Source organism: Carcharhinus amblyrhynchos, unplaced genomic scaffold, assembly GCF_965287045.1.
Source record: "Carcharhinus amblyrhynchos unplaced genomic scaffold, sCarAmb.v2.hapA scaffold_65, whole genome shotgun sequence".
Lineage (NCBI taxonomy): Eukaryota > Metazoa > Chordata > Chondrichthyes > Carcharhiniformes > Carcharhinidae > Carcharhinus > Carcharhinus amblyrhynchos.
This window is the reverse complement of record NW_027649805.1, coordinates 259363-280439: the sequence shown is the minus strand read 5'-3', so window position 1 is coordinate 280439 and position 21077 is coordinate 259363. Positions and strand designations below refer to the sequence as shown.

Sequence of the window (21077 nt, the reverse complement as noted above, 5' to 3'; positions counted from 1 at the left end):
GGGCACAGTGGCACAGTGGTTGGCACTGCTGCCTCACAGCGCCAGGGACCCGGGTTTGATTCCCGGCTTGGGTCACTGTCTGTACAAAGTCTGCACATTCTCCCCGTGTCAGCATGGGATTGCTCTGGGTGGAGATGAACTCCTGCAAAAGGTAGATGAGGGCAGCATGTTAGTGTCAGGTATTCTATCTTCAATACAGGGCGTTGGTGAGTCATAGAGGCTTACAACATGGAAACAGGCCCTTCAGCCCAACCTGTCCATGCCACCCTTTCTTTTCATAAGAACATAAGAAATAGGAGCAGGAGTAGGCCATCTAGCCCTTCAAGCCTGCCCCGCCATTCAATAAGATCATGGCTGATCTGAAGTGGCTCAGTTCCACTTTCCCGCTTTCTCCCCATAACCCTTAATTCCCCTGTCTGTCAAAAACCTATCTACCCGTGACTTAAAAATATTTAGCGAGGCAGCCTCCACCACTTCAACGGGCAGAGGATTCCAGAGATTCACCATCCTTTGAGTGAAGAAGTTCCTCCTCAACTCCGTTCTAAACTGCTCCCCCCTTATCTTGAGGCTGTGCCCTCTAGTCCTGCTATCCTTTCTAAGCGGGAAGAATCTCTCTACCTCTACCCTATCCATCCCCTTCATTACCTTATACATCTCTATAAGATCCCCCCTCATCCTTCTAAACTCCAACGAGTACAGACCCAGTCTATTCAGTCTCTCTTCATAGGCCAACCCCCTCATCTCCAGTATCAGCCTAGTGAACCTCCTCTGCACTCCCTCCAAGGCCAAAATATCCTTGCGTAAGTGCGGCGACCAAAACTGCACACAGTACTCCAGCTGCGGCCTCACCAGTGCCCTGCACAGTTGCAGCAAGACCTCCCTGCTTTTATATTCTATCCCCCTCACTATAAAGGCCAGCGTCCCATTCGCCTTCTTGATCACCTGCTGTACCTGCAGACTGGGTTTTTGCGACTCATGCACAAGGACCCTCAGGTCCCACTGCACCGTAGCATGCTGCAGCTTTTCGTCCTTTAAATAATAATCCCTCCTACTATTATTCCTGCCAAAGTGGATAACCTCACACTTGCTAACATTATACTCCATCTGCCAAACCCTAAGCTAATCCCTAAGCTAATCACAATTGCCCACATTTGGCCCATATATCCCTCTATACCCATCATACCCATGTAACTATCTAAATGCTTTTTAAAAGACAAATTGTACCCACCTCTACTACTACCTCTGGCAGCTTGTTCCAGACACTCACCACCCTCTGTGTGAAAAGACCTGCACACTTTTGTATCTCTCCTCTCTCACCTTAAACCTATGCACTCTAGTTTTAGACTCCCCTCCCTTTGGGAAAAGATATTGACTATCTAGCTGATCTGTGCCCCTCATTATTTTATAGACCTCGATAAGATCACCCCTCAGCCTCCTACACTCCAGAGAAAAAAGTCCCAGTCGATTCAGCCTCTCCATATAACTCAATCCATCAAGTCCCGGAAGCATCCTAGTAAATCTTTTCTGCACTTTTTCTAGTTTAATAATATCCTTTTCATAATAGGGTGACCAGAACTGTACACAGTATTCCAAGTGTGGCCTTACCAATGTCTTGTACAACTACAACAAGACGTCCCACCTCCTGTACTCAATATTCTGACTAATGAAACCAAGCATGCCAAATGCTTTCCTAGAGACATGATCTATACACATTTAGAACTGAATAATCTCATCAGCGACAGACAACATGGTTTTGTACGAGGGAGGTCAAGCCTCACAAATTTAGCTGGGTTTTTTGAGGAGGTGACAAAAATGATTGACGAGGGAAGGACCGTGGATGTCGTCTATATGGATTTTAGTAAAACGTTTGACAAAGTCCCTCATGGCAGGCTGGTGCAAAAGGTTAAATCTCATGGGATCAAAAGTGAACTAGTTAGATGGGTGGAGAATTGGCTTGGCCATAGAAAACAAAGAACATAAGAAATAGGAGCAGGAGTAGCTCACCTGGGCAGGAAGCGATGGCCAGGTTTCTGGAGCTGAGCCTGACCCAGTACTTCAAAAAAGTAAGAAAAAGAGCAGCAAGGCAGTGTTAATAGGGGACTCCATAGTGAGGGGATCAGACAGGCGCTTTTGCGGACGCAGACGGGAGTCATGGATGGTGGTTTGTCTCCCTGGAGCTGGGATCTGGGATGTCTCTGGACGCATCCCAGACATCCTGAAAGGGGAGGGTGAGGAGCCGGAGGTTGTGGATCACATAGATACCGTTGACATAGGCAGGAAGAGGGAAGCAGTCATGAAAAGGGATTATAGGGAATTAGGTAGACAGCTGAGAAAGAGGAACGTGAAGGTAGTAATCTCAGGATTGCTGCCTGCGCCGTGGGAGAATGAGAACAGGAATGGAATGAGGTGGAGGGTGAATGCTTGGCTGAGGGACTGGAGCAGGGGGCAGGGATTCCGGTTCCTGGATCATTGGGACCTCTTTAGGGGCAGGTGTTCAGTAAAGGCGGGTGGCACTTGAATCCCAGGGGTACCAATATCTTGGTGGGAAGATTGGCTAGGGCTACTCGGGGGGCTTTAAACTAGAAAGATTGGGGGGAGGGAACAGAGATGAGGAGACTGAGAGTGAGGAGGTTAGCTCCCAGGTAGGGAAGGACAGTAGACAGGATTAGTGGGAGGTTAGACGGGTGATGGAAAAGGGAAGTGTCCAGACCGAGGGTCTGAGGTGTGTCTATTTTAACGCCTGGAGTGTAGTGAACAAAGTAGATGAGCTTAGGGCGTGGATTGCTGCTTGGGAATGTGATGTGGTGGCCATTACAGAGACTTGGATGTCTCAGGGACAGGACTGGGTACTCCAGGTGCTGGGATTCAGATGCTTCAGGAAGGACAGGGAGGGGGGGCAAAAGAGGTGGCGAAGTGGCACTGTTGATCAGGGACAGTGTCACGGCTGCAGAGAAGGAGGATGCCGTGGAGGGACTGTCTACATAGTCTCTGTGGGTGGAAGTTAGGAACAGCAAAGAGTCGATAACTTTGCTGGGTGTTTTCTATAGGCCGCCCAATTGTGACAGGGAAGTTGAGGAGCAGATAGGGAAACAGATCCTAGAGAGATGTAGTAATAACAGAGTTGTCGTGATGGGAGACTTTAATTTCCCAAACATCAACTGGAACATCCCTAGGGTAAGGGGTTTGGATGGGGAGGAGTTTGTTAGGTGTGTTCAGGAAGGTTTCCTGACACAGTACGTGGATAAGCCTACGAGAGGAGAGGCTGTACTTGACCTGGTGCTGGCTAATGAACCAGGACAGGTGTCGGATCTCTCGGTTGGACAGCATCTCGGGGATGGAGATCATAATTCTATCTCCTTCACAATTGCATTGGAAAGAGATAGGATCAGCAGGCTAGGAAGGTGTTTGTCTGGAGTAAGGGGAAATATGATGACATCAGGCAGACAATTGGACGAATAAACTGGAAGGAGGCGTTCTTGGGGAAAAGTACTGAAGGAAGGTGGCGGATTTTCAAGGAATGTTTGACTGGAGCTCTGCACGATAACATTCCGATGAGACAAGGAGGTTTTGGTAGGGCGCGGGAACCGTGGTGCACGGAGGTTGTGGTGAACCTAGTCAGGAAGAAAGGAAAGGTGTATAAAAGGTTCAGAGAGCTAGGAGATGTTAAGGATCTAGAGGAGTATAAGGCTTGTAGAAAGGAGCTTAAAAAGGAAATTAGGAGAGCCAGAAGGGGTCATGAGAAGGCCTTGGCAGGTAAGATTAAGGAGAATCCCAAGGCCTTCTACAAAAATGTGAAAGGTAAAAGGATGAGAAGAGAAGGGATAGGACCTATAAAAGGTGAAGGGGGAAAAGTCTGTGTGGAACCAGAAGAAATGGCAGAGGTGCTTAATGAGTACTTTGCCTCGGTATTCACGGTGGAAAGTGATCTGGGAGGTTGTACTACAGGTTTGCGGCAGACTGAAAAGATTGAGTATGTGGATGTTAAGGAAGAGGATGTGTTGGAACTTTTAAATTCTATCAAGATAGATAAGTCGCCGGGACCAAATGGGCTTTGGCCTTGTGGATCCAGAACTGGCTTGCCTGCAGAAGGCAGAAAGTGGCTGTGGATGGGTCTTTTTCTGCATGGAGATCGGTCACCAGTGGAGTGCCCCAGGGATCTGTTCTAGGACCCTTGCTGTTTGTCATTTTCATAAATGACCTGGATGAGGAAGTGGAGGGATGGGTTAGTAAGTTCGCTAACGATACGAAGGTTGGTGGTGTTGTGGATAGTCTGGAGGGATGTCAGAAGTTGCAGCGTGACATAGATAAGATGCAAGACTGGGCGGAGAAGTGGCAGATGGACTTCAACGCAGATAAATGTGTAGTGTCCATTTTGGCAGGACCAATGGGATGCAGGAGTACAATATCAAGGGTAGGAGTCTTAGCTGTGTTGAAGAGCAGAAGGATCTTGGGGTCCGGGTCCATAGGACTCTTAAATCGGCCTCGCAGGTGGAGGATGTGGTCAAGAAGGCATATGGTGTACTGGCCTTCATTAATCGAGGGATTGAGTTTAGGAGTTGGGAGGTACTGCTGCAACTTTATAGGACCCTTGTCAGACCCCACTTGGAGTACTGTGCGCAGTTCTGGTCGCCTCACTATAGGAAGGACGTGGAAGCTATTGAGAGGGTGCAGAGGAGATTTACAAGGATGTTGCCTGGATTGGGAGGCATGCCTTATGAAGGTAGGTTGAGGGAGCTGGGTCTCTTCTCCCTGGAGAGACGAAGATTGAGAGGTGACCTGATGGAGGTTTATAAAATGTTGAGAGGAATAGATAGGGTGGATTCTTGGAGGCTATTTCCCAGGGCTGAAATGGTTGCTACGAGAGGACACAGGGTTAAGGTGCTGGGAAGCAAGTACAGAGGAGATGTCAGGGGTAAGTTTTTCACTCAGAGGGTGGTGAGTGAGTGGAATCAGCTGCTATCGGTGGTGGTGGAGGCGAACTCGCTGGGGTCTTTTAAAAGACTTCTGGATGAGTACATGGGATCTAATGGCATTGGAAGTTACAGATAGTTCTATGGCTTGATAGGTATAGATGTGATCGGCGCAACTTGTGGGCCGAAGGGCCTGTTTGTGCTGTAGTGTTCTATGTTCTAATGTTCCCAATGGTGGGGGAGTCCAGAACTAGGGGTCATAGTTTGAGGATAAGGGTAAAGCTTTTAGGACTGTAGGGAGAAGCAATTTCTTTCCCCAGAGGTTGGTGAACGTGTGGAATTCACTACTGCAGGAGATAGCTGAGCCAAAATGTCTGATTTCAAAACGGAATTCGATAGAGCTCTTGGGACTAAAGAGATCAAGAGATATGGGGGGAAGGGGGGAATCAGGATAGCAGACCAGGTTTGAAGGGCCGAATAGCCTACTTGTGCTTCTATTTTCTATGTTTATTTCCATGTAACCCTCTGAGATATCTACGCTCAACTAATTTTGGTCTCTTGAACATCTTTGACTTTAATCAGTTCGCTATTGGTTTCTGTGCCTTCAGTTGTCTGCGTGTTAAGCTCCGAAATTCTATCCCTACATCTCACTGCTGTTCTACCTCTCTTTCCTCCTGTCATTCGCCTTAAAAACTATCCGCCTCTACTTTCTTAGGAGGCTAAGGAAATTTGGTATGTCCACTACGGCTCTCATCAACTTTTACAGATGCACAATAGAAAGCATTCTTTCTGCTTGCATCACAGTTTGGTATGGATCCTACTCTGTCCAAAACTGCAAGGAAGTACAAAAAATCGTGAACGTAGCCCAGTCCATCATCAAACCGGCCTCCCACCCATTGACTAAAACAAAAGCAAATTACTGTAGATGCTGGCATCCAAAACCAAAAGAGAAAACGCTGGAAAATCTCAGCTTGTCTGGCAGCTAACTGCCAGATTTGACAAAAGGCCATCTGGACTCAAAACGTCAGCTCTTTCCTCTCTTTACAGATGTTTCCAGACCTGCTGAGATTTTCCAGCGTTTTCCCTATTAGTCTCATCCACTTCAGTAAGGCCTTTGATAAGGTCCCTCAGGGCAGACTGGTACAGAAGGTGAAGTTGCATGGGATCAGAGGTGAGCTGGAAGGTGGATACAGAACTGGCTCGGTCAAAGAAGACAGAGGGTAGCAGTGGAAGGGTGTGTTTCTGAATGGAGGGCTGTGACAAGTGTTGTTCCTCAGGGATCAGTGTTGGGATCTTTGCTGTTTGTAATATATATAAATGATTTGGAGGAAAATGTAACTGGATTGATTAGTAAGTTTGTGGACAACACAAAGGTTGGTGGATTTGCCAATCATGATGAGGACCATCAGAGGATACAGCAGGATATAGATCAGTTGGAGACTTGGGTAGAGAGATGGCAGATGGAGTTTAATCCAGACAAATGTGAGGTAATACATTTTGGAAGATCAAAAACAGATAGAAAATATACAGGAAATGGCAAAACTCTTCAGAGTATTGATAGGCAGAGGGATCTGGGTGTACAGGTACACAGGTCACTGAAAGTGGCAATGCAGGTGGAGAAGATAGTCAAGATGGCAAACGGCACGCTTGCCTTCATCAGCCAGGGTACTGAATTTAAAAATTAGGAAGTCATGTTGATGCTTTATAGAACTTTAGTTAGGCCGCACTTGGAATATAGTTTTCAATTCTGGTTGTCACACTACCAGAAGGATGTGGAGGCTTTGGAGGGGGTACAGAAAAGATTTACCAGGATGTTGCTTGGTATGGAGGGCATTAGCTATGAGGAGAGGTTGGAGAAACTTGGTTTGTTTTCACTGGAGTGACAGAGGTTGAGGAGAGACCTGATGGAAGCCTGCAAGATTATGAGGGGCATGGACAGAGTGGATAGTCAGAAGCTTTTTCCCAGGGTGGAAGAGTCAATTACTAGGGGGCACAGGTTTAAAGTGCGAGGGATAAGGTTTAAAGGGGATATACGAGGCAAGTTTTTTACACAGTGTATGGTGGGCGCCTGGAACTCGCTGCCAGGGCATGTAATGGAAGCAGATACGATAGTGACTTTTAAGGGACACCTTGACAAATACATGAATAGAATGGGAATGGAGGGATATGGTCCCAGGAAGGGTAGGGGGTTTTAGTTCAGTCAGGCAGCATGGTCGGTGCAGGCTTGGAGGGCCAAAGGGCCTGTTCCTGTGCTGTAATTTTCTTTGTTCTTTGTTCATTGACTGTATCTACACTTCCCGCTGCCTCGGAAAAGCAGCCAACGTAATCAAGGACCCCAAGTACCCCGGACATTCTCTCTTCCACCTTCTTCCGTCAAGAAAAGATACAAGAACATAAGAACATAAGAAATAGGAGCAGGAGTAGGCCATCTAGCCCTTCGAGCCTGCCCCGCCATTCAATAAGATCATGGCTGATCTGTCGTGGCTCAGTTCCACACTCCTGCCCTCTCCCTTAATCCCCTCGCTTATCAAAAACCCATCAATCCGCATCTTAAAAATATTTAGCGAGGTAGCCTCCACCACTTCAACGGGCAGAGAATTCCAGAGATTCACCACCCTTTGAGTGAAGAAGTTCCTCCTCAACTCCGTTCTAAACTGCACCCCCCCCCTTTATCTTGAGGCTGTGCCCTCTAGTCTTACTGTCCTTTCTGAGCGGGAAGAGTCTCTCCACCTCTATCCTATCCATCCCATTCATCATTTTATATGTCTCAATGAGATCTCCCCTCATTCTTCTAAACTCTAACGAGTACAAGCCTAGTTTATTCAGCCTCTCCTCATAGCTCAACCCCCTCAACTCTGGTATCAGCCCAGTAAACCTCCTCTGCACTCCCTCCAAGGCCAAAATATCCTTGCGTAAGTATGGCAACCAAAACTGCACACAGTACTCCAGCTGCGGCCTCACCAATGCCCTATACAGCTGCAGCAAGACCTCCCTACTTTTATATTCAATCCCCCTCACGATGAAGGCCAGCATTCCATTCGCCTTCCTGACCACCTGCTGCACCTGCAGGCTGGGTTTTTGCGACTCATGCACAAGGACCCCGAGGTCCCTCTGCACCGTCGCCTGCTGCAGTTTTTCGCCACGTAATAGTCCTTCCTACCATTATTCCTACCAAAGTGGACCACCTCGCACTTACCAACATTAAATTCCATTTGCCAGTTCCTGGCCCATTTGCCCAGCCTATCTAGATCCTTCTGCAGACTCTCCACACCCTCCGCACAATTTGCCGTTCCACCAATCTTGGTGTCATCAGCAAATTTCGACACCCTACACTCGGTTCCCTCCTCCAGATCATCTATATAAATGGTAAATAGCTGAGGCCCCAGCACCGACCCCTGGGGCACTCCACTAGTCACCAACCGCCAATCCAAATAGCACCCATTAACCCCCACTCTCTGCCTCCTATTTGACAACCAATCCTCTATCCACGCTAACACCCTACCCCCAACTCCATGCCCCCTTACCTTCTGCAATAACCTCTTGTGAGGTACCTTATCAAATGCCTTCTGAAAATCAAGAAAGACTACATCCACCGGCTCTCCTCTATCCACCGCCCTAGACACATCCTCATAGAACTCCAATAAATTTGTCAGACACAACTTCCCCTTAACAAAACCGTGCTGTGTCTGCTCTATCAAGCAATCCCCCTCAAGATGCCTCGCTATTTCCTCCTTGATGACGGATTCTAACATTTTACCTACAACAGACGTTAAACTAACCGGCCTATAATTCCCTGCCTTTTGCCTGGCACCCTTCTTAAACAACGGCGTAACATTAGCCGCTTTCCAATCTTCCGGCACTTCCCCGGAATCCAGCGACGTTTGGAAAATAACCACCAAGGCATCCACTACCACCTCCGCCATTTCTTTCAGAACCCTCGGATGCATTCCATCCGGTCCTGGGGACTTGTCCACAATCAGTCCCTCCAGTCTGTCGAGTACTGCCTCTCTAGATACAATAATGTCATTAAGACCCTCCAGTCCTACCACCTTTCCATCGCCAACACCCGGCAAATTATTCACGCCCTCCTCCGTGAAGACAGAAACAAAGAAGTTATTCAAGACCTCAGCCATTTCCCCATCCCCTACCACTAAGTCCCCCCTCTCATCCTCTAAGGGTCCAACGTTCACCCTAGCCAGCCTCTTCCTTTTTATATATTTATAAAAACTCTTGCTATCCTTTTTTATATTAAGCGCTAGCCCAGCTTCATAGTTTCTCCTACCCTTCTTTATCAACTTCTTTGTCAATCTTTGTTGACATTTAAACCTCTCCCAATCCTCATCTCGCCCACTACTCTTAGCTACTCTAAACGCCTCCGCTTTTAATTTAACACAAGAGACTGAGGACACATACCAACTGACTCAAGTGCAACTTCTTCCCTGCTACAATCAGACTTTTGAATGGACTTAACTTGCGTTAAGCTGATCTTTCTCTACACCCTAGCTATGACTGTAAAACTGCATTCTGCACTCTCTCCCTTCCTTCTCTATGTACGGTTTGGCTATGCTTTGTCTGTAGAGTGCAAGAAGCAATACTTTTCGTTGATACGTACACTAATACATGTAACAATAATAAATCAAATCAAATCAAAAAGCTTTTTTTTACCCATGTTGTGTGGCCCAGTATCAATTTTTGCTTTATCCCAGTCTGAGAAGAACATTCAGCTATTTGTTACATTAAAGGTGCTATTTAAACACAAGTTGTTGCAGTTGTATGACTTACTGTCTGACACAGTAATACTGGTTACATGTTGCTGAGCCACTCCAGCAGCAATGGAATCTGGCCAGAATCGCTGCACTGGCCGACTCTGTGTCTTGATCTTCTTGGCCTTGGGTGGCGTGTCGGGGTTACTAGCATCGAGCATAGGCTGCAAAATCCGCCGTCGAGCATTGATGAACCTGTGGTCGAATATGAAGCAGCTCAGCATAACTTTATAGAAGTAATGGTGTCAGATCGGGAGAATATATCCGTTATCAAGATTGTCCAGGGCTTCACGTCATTGCCTACCTCTGCATCACTGGAACCCTCATCAATACCCAACATCCCAACTTCAACCATTATAATGCTCTCCTTCCACGTCTCCCACTTGCTGCTCTCCATAAAAATCAGTTTGCCTCGTCCATATTTCACACCCTCACTATGCCCCAGTTGCTAATATACCCACCCTGGTAGGTTGACAATATTACCCAACTGTACAACTTCCACTTCAAATTTCTCCAGCTCCATTTCTTTTTATTCTTTTATTGGACGCAGACATCGCCGGTTAGACCAGCATTTACTGTCCATCCCCAGTTGCCCTCAAAGTTGGTTGTGTGCCACCTTCATGAACCACTGTAGTCAATGGGGTGTAGGTACATCCAGAGCGCTGTTAGAGAGGGAGTTCCAGGATTTTGACTGAGCGATTGTAAAGGGAAGGCAATATATTACCAAGTCAGGACGGTGACTGGCTCAGTGGGGGGACCTCCAAGTGATGGTGTCCCCAGCTATTGGCTTCTCCTGTCATTCTAAATGGTAGTCGTTATGGGTTTGGAAGGTGTTGAATAAGGAGCTTTGACAAGCTACTGCAGTGCATCTGCTAGATGGAACACACAGCTGCTACTGTGTGTCGAGGTGGAGGGAGTGAATGTTGAAGATGGTGGATGGCTGCCAACTGAGAGCGCTGCTTTGTCCTGGATGGTATTAAGCTTCTTGAATGTTGTTGGAGCTGCACCCATCCAGACAAGTTACAACACTCCAGACTCGTGCCTTTTAGATGGAGAAACTTTTCCCCTTAGTAGAGGGATCAATAATCAGGGGACACAGATTTAAAAGGATCTTGTAGACACAGTATTTATGTGCCTCTGCCCACATCCTATCCCTCCCCCGTTTTACCATCTCCCACCCGCTTCCCATCACTTTCTTGATGGTGAGAGTAAATGAGCAATGTTACTGAATCTGATCTTAACCTTCATTCTTCCAGTGAGAAAACGTTCAGGGCCTGAATTTTTAAACAGCTCTCAATCTCTTGGTTTCCTGCTACACAGAATTGCCCAATTCTCCCAACACCTGGCCCATCACACTAGTTCTGGCACACTACCTTGCCCCCCCCATCCTGCCCCAGCCCCTGCCACAACTCCTGCTCTACCCCGACCGCATTCCCACCCCCCCAGCAATCTGCACTATCCCCTCCACTGTCCCATTTCGCCGTTCTACCTCTCTCCCCACCAGGGACCTTCCTTCATCCAGTTACTCATTTCCCGGCATGGTTCCCCCTCTACCTTCAGTCAGCTGTCTGCCTCCTGGGGGTCATACTCTCGTTCTCGAGTATGGTAATCGTAAAACTCTGTTAATAAATCCATGCTTGCAATGATTTGTAATCACATCAAGAAGTGTGCATGTTTAATTAATATCTACACAATGGAGCTCAGAGAAGTGAAGGTAATAGTCACTCACCAGTTGTTGACCTGGAGAAGGGTGAGGTTAGTTTGACCTGCTATTTGCCTTTTCTCATCTTCTGTAGGGTAAGGATGCTGCGAACAGGAAAGAGCCGTTGAGTTATGGGCAGCTCTGCTACACGCCACAGGTACAAGAAAAATGTTTCGGTAACAATTGCAAACTTGCGCGGCGAAACAAAAGCCGATTTTTAATTCAACCATCTAGAGTCTGATTAAAATCAGCTTTTATAAATATTACTATCTTGAATCAACACTTTAAACTCTAAAACTCTGTCTTCACAAGACATATTTGCTCTGTATGATTGAATACATGGAACACACAAAGCAGGACAACTGATACACAACACCAACAATAACACCTTGTATCTATACATCACCGTTAATATAACCAAAGTCATTAGTGCACAGAAGGAGGCCATTCAGCATGTTATGAAAGCCAGACTTAGTTTCTCATCCAGGGCAGAATTTGGGAATTCCAAGTGCTGACAGACTTTGGGGTTTACACGCTGAAGCAGAATGGGAATGGCTACAGCTGCGCAGATCTGTATCTTTTAAGTACTCTGGCCAAGGGCGAGTCCAGAATGCCTGGGCGTAAAAGAAAAACAGCACAAACATCTGTCACATGACTGGAGCAGTGTGCCATTGAAGACAAGTGTTCCAGGTACGGGACAGGGAGAGGTCCCAAAACAGGGGGTCCAGACAGGGGACAGGAAAAGGTCCCAATTAAGTTAAAAAGAAGGTAAAGGGCTGCAGTTAGCAGATTTTAAGCGAAGAAGGTTGGTAATCGAAGAGGGTTCAGCATAAGCTCAGAGAAGTCTTGGCAATCAAAACCGGCTTGGAAGAAGCCAAAGTGATCTAAGAGGTCTCGAGTAAAGCCCTGGTAATCAAAGGAGTCTCGGGAGAGTACCTGGAAATTGAAGACGGCCGAGGAAGTTCTGGTAATTGCAGAGGACTTGGCGGGAGTCCGGATGATTGAAGAGGGCTAGGGGAAGCCCTGGTAATCGACGAGGGCTCAGGGGCAGTCCTGGTGATCGAAGAGGGTTCGGGGAAACCTTAGTATTTGAAGAGGACAGCGAGGAAACACAAGTGATTGAAGGGGTTACAGGAAAAGCACTGGTAATCGAACAGGGCTCAGGGGAACACCTGGTGATTGAAGAGGGCTGAGAGGGACACATTATTAATCTAAGAGTCTCCGGGAAGCTCAAGTGATCAAAGAGGTTTTGGGAGAAGCCCTGCTATTCAAGGGAAGCTCATAGGGAGCCCTGGTAATCAAAGAGGATCTCAACACCATTAGTCGTTTTGAGGCTGGTTGCGGTGTGTCCGAAGATGACTGATCAGGCCAATTCGGGCACAGAATGTCCTGGCACATATTGGACAGACATGTGTAGACACTGTAGTTGTTGCGCTGGTGGCTCTGGACTTGTGCAGCTCGTGCTTAAGTTGTGCTTCAGCAATACATCTTGCTTCGCGAGCTTGTTAGCCTTTGTGGATGAGGCAGCGCCAGGTAGGGCGGTTTTGTGCCAGCGTTTCCCAGGTGGTCGTGTCTATGTCCAGCGACTTCAGGGAGGCTTTGAGTGTGTCTTTGAAATGTTTCTTCTGCCCTTCATGCGAGCGTCTTCCATAAGAACATAAGAAATAGGAGCAGGAGTAGGCCATCTAGCCCTTTGAGCCTGCCCCGCCATTCAATAAGATCATGGCTGATCTGAAGTGGATCAGTTCCACTTTCCCGCCCTCTCCCCATAATCCTTAATTCCCTTGTCTGTCAAAAACCTATCTACCCGTGACTTAAATATATTTAGCAAGGTAACCTCCACCACTTCAACGGGCAGAGAATTCCAGAGATTCACCACCCTTTGAGTGAAGAAGTTCCTCCTCAACTCCGTTCTAAACTGCCCCCCTGCTTATCTTGAGGCTGTGCCCTCTAGTCCTGCTGTCCTTTCTAAGCAGGAAGAATCTCTCTACCTCTACCCTATCTATCCCCTTCATTATCTTATACGTCTCTATAAGATCCCCCCTCAGCCTTCTAAACTCCAACGAGTGCAGACCCAGTCTATTCAGTCTCTCTTCATAGGCCAACCCCCTCATCTCTGGTATCAGCCTAGTGAACCTCCTCTGCACTCCCTCCAAGGCCAAAATATCCTTGCGCGTGCGGGGACCAAAACTGCACACAGTACTCCAGCTGTGGCCTCACCAGTGCCCTGTACAGTTGCAGCAAGACCTCCCTGCTTTTATATTCTATCCCCCTCGCTATAAAGGCCAACATTCCATTCGCCTTCTTGATCACCTGCTGCACCTGCAGACTGGGTTTTTGCAATTCGTGCACAAGGACCCCCAGGTCCCTCTGCACCGTAGCACGCTGCAGCTTTTCGCCTTTTAAATAATAATCCCTCCTACTATTATTTCTGCCAAAGTGGATAACCTCACACTTGCTAACATTATACTCCATCTGCCAGGTCCTCGCCCACTCGCTCAGCCTATCCAGATCTCTCTGCAGACTTTCTACACCCTCCATGCAATTTGCTTTTCCACTCATCTTCGTCTCATCAGCAAATTTCGTCACCCTACACTCAGCCCCCTCCTCCAGATCATCTATATAAATGGTAAACAGTTGAGGCCCCAGCACCGATCCCTGCGGCACTCCACTAGTCACCAACTGCCAATTAGAATAGCACCCACTGATACCAAATCTAAGCTTCCTATTAGACAGCCAATCCTCTATTCATGCTAACACCTTACCCCCACCTCCATGCACCCTAACCTTCTGTAGCAACCTTTTGTGAGGCACTTTATCAAACGCCTTTTGGAAATCTAAAAACACCACATTCGCTGGTTTCCCTCTGTCTACCGCACGAGTCATATCCTCATAGAAATCCAATAAATTCGTCAAACACGACTTCCCCTTAACAAATCCATGCTGCGTCTGCTTGATTAAACCATTCTTTTCTAGGTGCCTCGCTATTTCTTCTTTGATGATGGATTCTAGCATTCTAGCAGAGAGTTCCCCAAAAAGGAGCTGCTTGGGTATGCGTTCGTCTGACATATGGATGATATGACCTGCCCACTGGGCCTGCGCTCTCATCAGCAGCGTGTGGACTGATGGTAGACTTGCTCTAGAGAGAACTTCAGTGTCTGGTACTTTGTCTTGCCATCTGATGCATAAAATTCCGCGAAGACGAGTCATGTGGAAATGATTGCGCTGTCTTGCATGCCTTCGATACATACAGGCATACAGGAGGGTCATGAGTACTGCGGCGCTTTAGGCCTTCAGTTTTGTTGCTGGGCTGATTCCTCGATGTTCCCATACAGTGGAGCACGGTCTACCGAAAGCAGAACTTGCCTTTGCCATTCCGCAGTCAGCTTCTGTATCAATAGTCACTGCTTGGAGGGGGGTGCTGCCAAGATAAGTGAACTGGTCCACTGCTTGTAGTTTCTGCCCTTTGATTGTGATTATGGGTTCTGTGTACGGTGCATGAGGAACAGGCTGGAGCATGATTCGGTCTTTTTAATGTTGATGGTGAGTCCAAAGTTGTCACAAACCGTGGAAAATTCGTCCGTACTGACTTGCATCTCTGGCTCTGAGCCAGCATACAGGGCGCAGTCATCGGCGAAGAGGTAATCAAAGAGGGCCCAGAAGAAGCCCTAATAAGCAAAACAGGCTCCAGGAAGCCCAGGTAAATGAAGAGGTCTCAGGAATCTCTGGTAATCAAAAAAGGCTCAGGGGAAGTCCAGTATTCAAGCGGGAGCTCTGGGGAAACTTTGGTAGTCAAAGAGGGCTCAAGGTGAGATCCAAAGTTCCAAGAAGGCAGCAAAAAAGTTGGTGACTCCATACTGAAGACCACTGGGGTGAAGGTACCTCTGACAGTGGTATTCTGCTTGTTGAGGCTGAAGGGCCGAAATTGTTCTTGTGAGTTGCTGCCAAAGTACATACTTGGGAATCCAGAGGAACAGAATGTCAAGAAGCAAAACTGAAAACTTGCATGGATGATATTGTTGATGCCATCAGAGTTGGCAAGACTTATGGAGAGAATTTTGAGGTGTGATTTTTTGAGGTGAAGACTAGGAATCCCTTGTGAAAGACAAACAGATGTTAGAAACATAGAAAATAGGTGCAGGAGTAGGCCATTCAGCTCTTCGAGCCATTCAATATGATGGTGGTTGATCTTGCTATCCCACTCCTGCTTTATTTCCATATCCCTTGATCCCTTTAGCCACAAGGGCCATGTCCAGTTCCCTCTTGAACATATCTAACAAACTGGCCCCAACAGCTTTCTGTGGTAGAGAATTCCACAGGTTCAGAATTCTCTGAGTGAAGAGGTTCTTCCTCATCTCAGACCTGAATGGTTTACTCCTTATTCTTAGACCGTGACCCCTGGCTCTGCACTTCCCCAACATCGGGAACATTCTTTCCACATCTAGCCCCTCCAGTTATTAAATGTTTCTATGAGATCCCCTCTCGTTCTTCTAAATTCCAGTGAGTACAAGCTCAATCAATCCAGTCTCTCTTCATATGTCAGTCCTGCCATTCCAGGAATCAGTCTGGTGAACCTTCGCTGCACTCCTCAACAGCAAGAATGTCCTTCCTCAGACTAGGAGACCAAAACTGCACACAATACTCAGGGTGTGGCCTCACCAAGGCCCTGTGTAACTGCAGCAAGACATCCTTACTCCGATTTTCAAATCCTTTTGCTGTGAAGGCCAGTATGCCATTAGCTTTCCTCACCACCTGCTGCACCTACATGCCAACCTTCAGCGACTGTTCCACCATGACACCTAGGTTACTTACACTTCCCCTTTTCTTAAACCGCCACCATTCAGATAATAACCTTCCTTCCTGTTTTTGCCACCAAAGTGGATGACCTCACATTTACCTACATTATATTGCATTTTCCAAGTATTTGCCCACTCAGCCAGGCTGTCCAAATCACCCTGCAGCCTCTTAACATCCTCCTCATAGTACACACCATCATCCAGCTTAGTGTCGTCTGCAAATTTGGAAATATTGCATTCAATTCCTTCATCCAAATCATTAATGTAAATTGTGAATAGCTGGAGGTTCAGCTCTGAACCCTGTGAGACCCCACTGGTCACTGCCTGCCATTCTGAAAAGGACTCCCTGCTTCCCGTCTGCCATGATGTGGAGATGCCGGCGTTGGACTGGGGTAAACACAGTAAAAAGTCTGACAACACCAGGTTTTAGTCCAACCGATTTATTTGATAGTAAACTCACAAGCTTTCGGGGTTTGTCCCTTCGTCAGGTGAATGGAGAGTTCTGGCCTCAGACAGAGCATATAAAGCACAAACAGTTTACAGATTACTGATTAGAATGCAAATCTTTACACCTAGCCTGCTGTTCAAGTCCTAAAACCCCGAAAGCTTGTGAGTTTACTATCAAATAAATCGGTTGGACTTAAACCTGGTGTTGTCAGACTTTTTCCTGTCTGCCAACCAGTTCTCTATCCATGTCAATACTTTACCCCCAATACCATGAGCTTTAATTTTGCTCATTAATTTCTTGTGTGGGACCTTGTCAAAAGCCTTTTGAAAGTCCAGATATACACAACATGAACTGGTTCAGCCTTGTCCACTCTACTGGTCATATCCTCAAAAAATTCCAGAAGATTTGTCAAGCACGATTTCCCTTTAGTGAATCCATGTTGACTTGGACCCCTCCTGCCACTGCTTTTCACGTGCTCAGTTATTACATCCCTAATAATTGACTCTTAACATTTGCCCCATGTTCACTGAGATTGGTTGACACACAGTGGTACCTGGGTGTGCTGGGAGAAATCCATGCACTCAATCTTAATCACATCTACCATTCAGTGTACCATGTGGTGTGTCTGACCACAGTTTACCTGTTAATTCACATATTAACCCTGAATATTGGAGTATAAGATAAATATTATAAATTGTTTTATCTTTCTGATCTTGAATAGTAAACTTCATTTTTGTTGTTAAAATCCAGGGAATTATGTGGCTTCATTCTCCAAGCAAGAGTCAAACCTTTTCTACTTTACACAAAATTATCCCTAACCAAATCTTACCAAACTTTCAGGGTCCGGTCAAGGATAAATCCATCGGGTAATGCCAGCTCTCTAGAGAATAATCTATCAGTCCCATTCGTTACTCTATCCTTATAAGAATATAAGAACTAGGAGCAGGAGTCGGCCATCTGGCCCCTCGAGCCTGCTCCCCCATTCAATAAGATCATGGCTGATCTTTTCGTGGACTCAGCTCCACTTACCCGCCCGCTCACTATAACCTTTAATTCCTTTACTGTTCAAAAATTTATCTATCCTTGCCTTAAAAACATTCAATGAGGGAGCCTCAACTGGGCAGGGAATTCCACAGATTCACAACCCTTTGTGTGGAGAAGTTCCTCCTCAACTCAGTCCTAAATCTGTTCTCCTTATTTTGAAGGCATTCCCCTAGTTCTGGTTTCACCTGATGTGGAAACAACTTCCTTGGTCTATCTTATCTATTCCCTTCATAATCTTATATGTTTCAATAAGACGGGGTGCAGAGGAGATTCACTAGGTTGATTCCGGAGTTGAGAGGGTTGGATTATGAGGAGAGACTGAGTAGACTGGGGCTATACTCATTGGAATTCAGAAGAATGAAGGGAGATCTTATAGGAACATATAAGATTATGAAGGGAATAGACAAGATAGAAGTAGGGAAGTTATTTTCACTGGTGGGTGAAACTAGAACTACGGGGCATGGCCTCAAAATAACAGGGAGCAGATTTAGGACTGAGTTGAGGAGAAACTTCTTCACACAAAGGGTTGTGAATCTGTGGAATTCCCTGCCCAGTTGAGGCTCCCTCATTGAATATTTTTAAGGCAAGGATAGATAAATTTTTGAACAGTAAAGGAATTAAGGGTTATGGTGAGCAGGCGGGTAAGTGGAGCTGAGTCCATGAAAAGATCAGCCATGATCTTACTGAATGGTGGAGCAGGCCTGAGGGGCCAGGTGGCCTACTCCTGCTCCTAGTTCTTATGCATTATGCAAGTCTACTCAGTCTCTCCTCATAAGCCACCCTCTCAACTTAGTGAATCTTCTCTGTACTCCCTCCAGTGCCAGTACACACTTTCTAAAGTCAGGAGACCAAAACTGCAACATAACCTCGCTGTTTTTAAACTCCATCCCTCTAGCAATGAAGGACAAAATTCCATTTGCCTTCTTAATTACTTGCTGCACCTTCAAACCAACATTTTGCGATTCATGCACAAGGACACCCAGATCCCTCTGCACAGCAGCATGCTGCAATTTTTTAGCATTTAAATAATAGTCCATTTTGCTATTATTCCAATCAAAATGGAATATTCCTACCTCATGGGCTTTTTCTTTTTACAAGCAGTTTAACTGTAAAGTGGAAGTAAATCGCAGGGTGAGCTGGGTAGGGCACGCGAGGTATAAAAGGAAGGCCGCACTATATAGCGAGCAGCGTTGGCAGCGGGCAATGGAGTGAGAGGGAGCAGACTGAAGGCTGAGAGGGCTTTGGCTCAACGTGCTTCGGCATAAACAGGCAGAGGCAGGGCAGGTTCTGTTCTTTGTTCTTCCAGAACTTTAAAGGAAGGGGTAAGTATGAGTGAGAGACCAGTTTGTTGCTTAAGGTGTTGGATGTGGGAGTTCCTGGCGTCGCTTAGCCTGCAGCTCCTGAGGGACCGTGTTAGGGAACTGGAGCTGCGGCTCGATGACCTTAGTTTAGTCAGAGAGAATGAGAAATTAATAGAGAGAAGTTACAGACAGGTGGTCACACCAAAGCCATGGGAGGAAGACACGTGGGTCACGGTTAGGAAGGGTAAAAGTCACCTACCACAGAGTACCCCAGTGGCTGTCTCCCTCAAGGGCTGGGTGACAGATGGGAGAGGGGAGGGGAGGGGAATGAGCAGGCAGTGAAGGGATCCCTTGTGGTTGTCCCCCTCCAAAATAAGGATACTGTTTTGAATACTGTGGGGGTTTTTTGTGGGGGGGGGGGGGTGGTGGTGGTGGTAAAATGACCCTCCAGGGGTGAGCGATGGTGACCAGGTCACTGGCACAGAGTCGGGCTCTGTGGCTCAGAAGGGAAAGAGGGAGACTAGGAGAGCAATAGGGTGATGCGATGGTTAGAGACACAGACAGGCGGTTCTGTGGGCGTGAACGAGACTCCAGGATGGTAGTCTGCCTCCCTGGGGCCAGGGTACTGGATGTCTCTGAGCAGGTAGGAAACATGTTAAAAGGGGAGGGTAATCAGACAGATGTCATTGTCCACCTTGGTGCAAATGACGTAGGTAGAAAGAGCAGGGTGGTGGGGGCCTGGAATGCACTGCCAAGCAAGGTGGTGGAGGCGGACACGCTGGGATTGTTTAAGACTTATCTGGATAGCCACATGAACAGACTGGGAACAGAGGGATACAAACGAATGGTCCAGTTGGAAGCATGAGTGGTGCAGGCTTGGAGGGCTGAAGGGCCTATTTACTGTGCTGTATCGTTCTTTGTTCTTTTGTTCACATTTACCAATATTGTACTTCATCTGCCAAACGACTGACCGCTCGTTTAAACTATCCACATCTCTCTGCAGATGTTCAGTGTTCTCTGCACATTTTGCTCTGCCGCTCACTGTAGTGTCATCTGAGAACTTTGAGACACTACACTCGATCCCCAACTCCAAATCATCGATGTAAATTACATAAAAACATCCTCATAATCCTGTAATTTTATTTCCTTCAACTGTCTGTCCTATTTTCATCCGAAATTATTGATTGTCTCTATCTTGTAGGCAGTGTGCTCCAGGTCATTATCACTCGCTGTGTAAGTAAGCTCTTCCTCACATCTCTCTCTGCAATTCTTGTCCAGAATCTGAAATCTGTGTCCCCCCCTATTCATTCCCCATCAAATAACGGGAGAAGTTTTTGAGAGTCTTTGGAATTCTTCCTTAAAAGCAGGAGCTGAGTTTTCGAACATTTTTATGTATAGTCTCTTGAGTAATAAGGGGTGAAAGGCTATCGGGGTTGGCAGGAATGGGGGGGGGGAGTTGAGGTTAAAATCAGAACAGCCAGGATTGCTTTGAACACATCTGTGCCGGATCTGCTTGTGTTTTTGATGGTCACTTCGACAATTTTCACTTCCTCCTCAGTTATTCCATTTGACGTGGGATACTGCTAATGTTGAATTTCTCAATGTTAATGCTGAATTTCTCAATCATTAATCATAATATCAGGAATGACACAATGACTGAAGTGTGCTTTCAGGCATTTATTGCTCATCCCTAATTGCCCCTGAGAAGGTAGTGGTGAGCTGCCTTCTTGAACTGCTGCAGTTCCTGAAGTGTAGATACACCCATAGTGCTGTTAGGGAGTTCCAGGATTTTGACCCAGTGACAATGAAGGAATGATGATATATTGCCAAGTTGGGATGGTGTGTGGCTTGGATAGGAACTTGCAGCTGGTGATATTTCCAAGTATCTGTTGCCCTTGTCCTTCTAGATGGTAGTGGTTGTGGGTTTGGAAGATGCTGTTGAAGGAGCCTTGCCAAGCTGCAGCATCTCGTAAATTGTGCACAATGTATGTTGGTGGTAGAGGGAGTGTATGTTTAAGGTGGTGGATGGGTGCTGATCAAGGTGACTGCTTTGTCCTGGATGGGGTTGAGCTTCTTGAGTGTTGTTGCAGCTGCACCCATCCAGGTAAGTGGC

The 21077-nt window shown here is 46.8% G+C and overlaps 1 protein-coding gene across 2 annotated transcripts in view; it reads right to left on the bottom strand.

Annotated features, from left to right (window-relative positions):
- pknox1.1 (pbx/knotted 1 homeobox 1.1) overlaps positions 1 to 21077 on the bottom strand; it is a 203246-nt gene that overhangs the window by 25336 nt on the left and 156833 nt on the right. For both annotated transcript variants that reach the window (XR_013885386.1, XM_080182556.1), the window contains exons 9-10: positions 11403 to 11479; positions 9693 to 9868 (exon numbers count right to left, since the gene is read on the bottom strand). Coding sequence is in view for 1 of the 2 variants with exons in the window: in XM_080182556.1 (XP_080038682.1) it covers positions 9693 to 9868; positions 11403 to 11479 (253 nt within the window). In the remaining variant the exon portion in view is untranslated. The remainder of the gene's footprint in view (positions 1 to 9692; positions 9869 to 11402; positions 11480 to 21077) is intronic.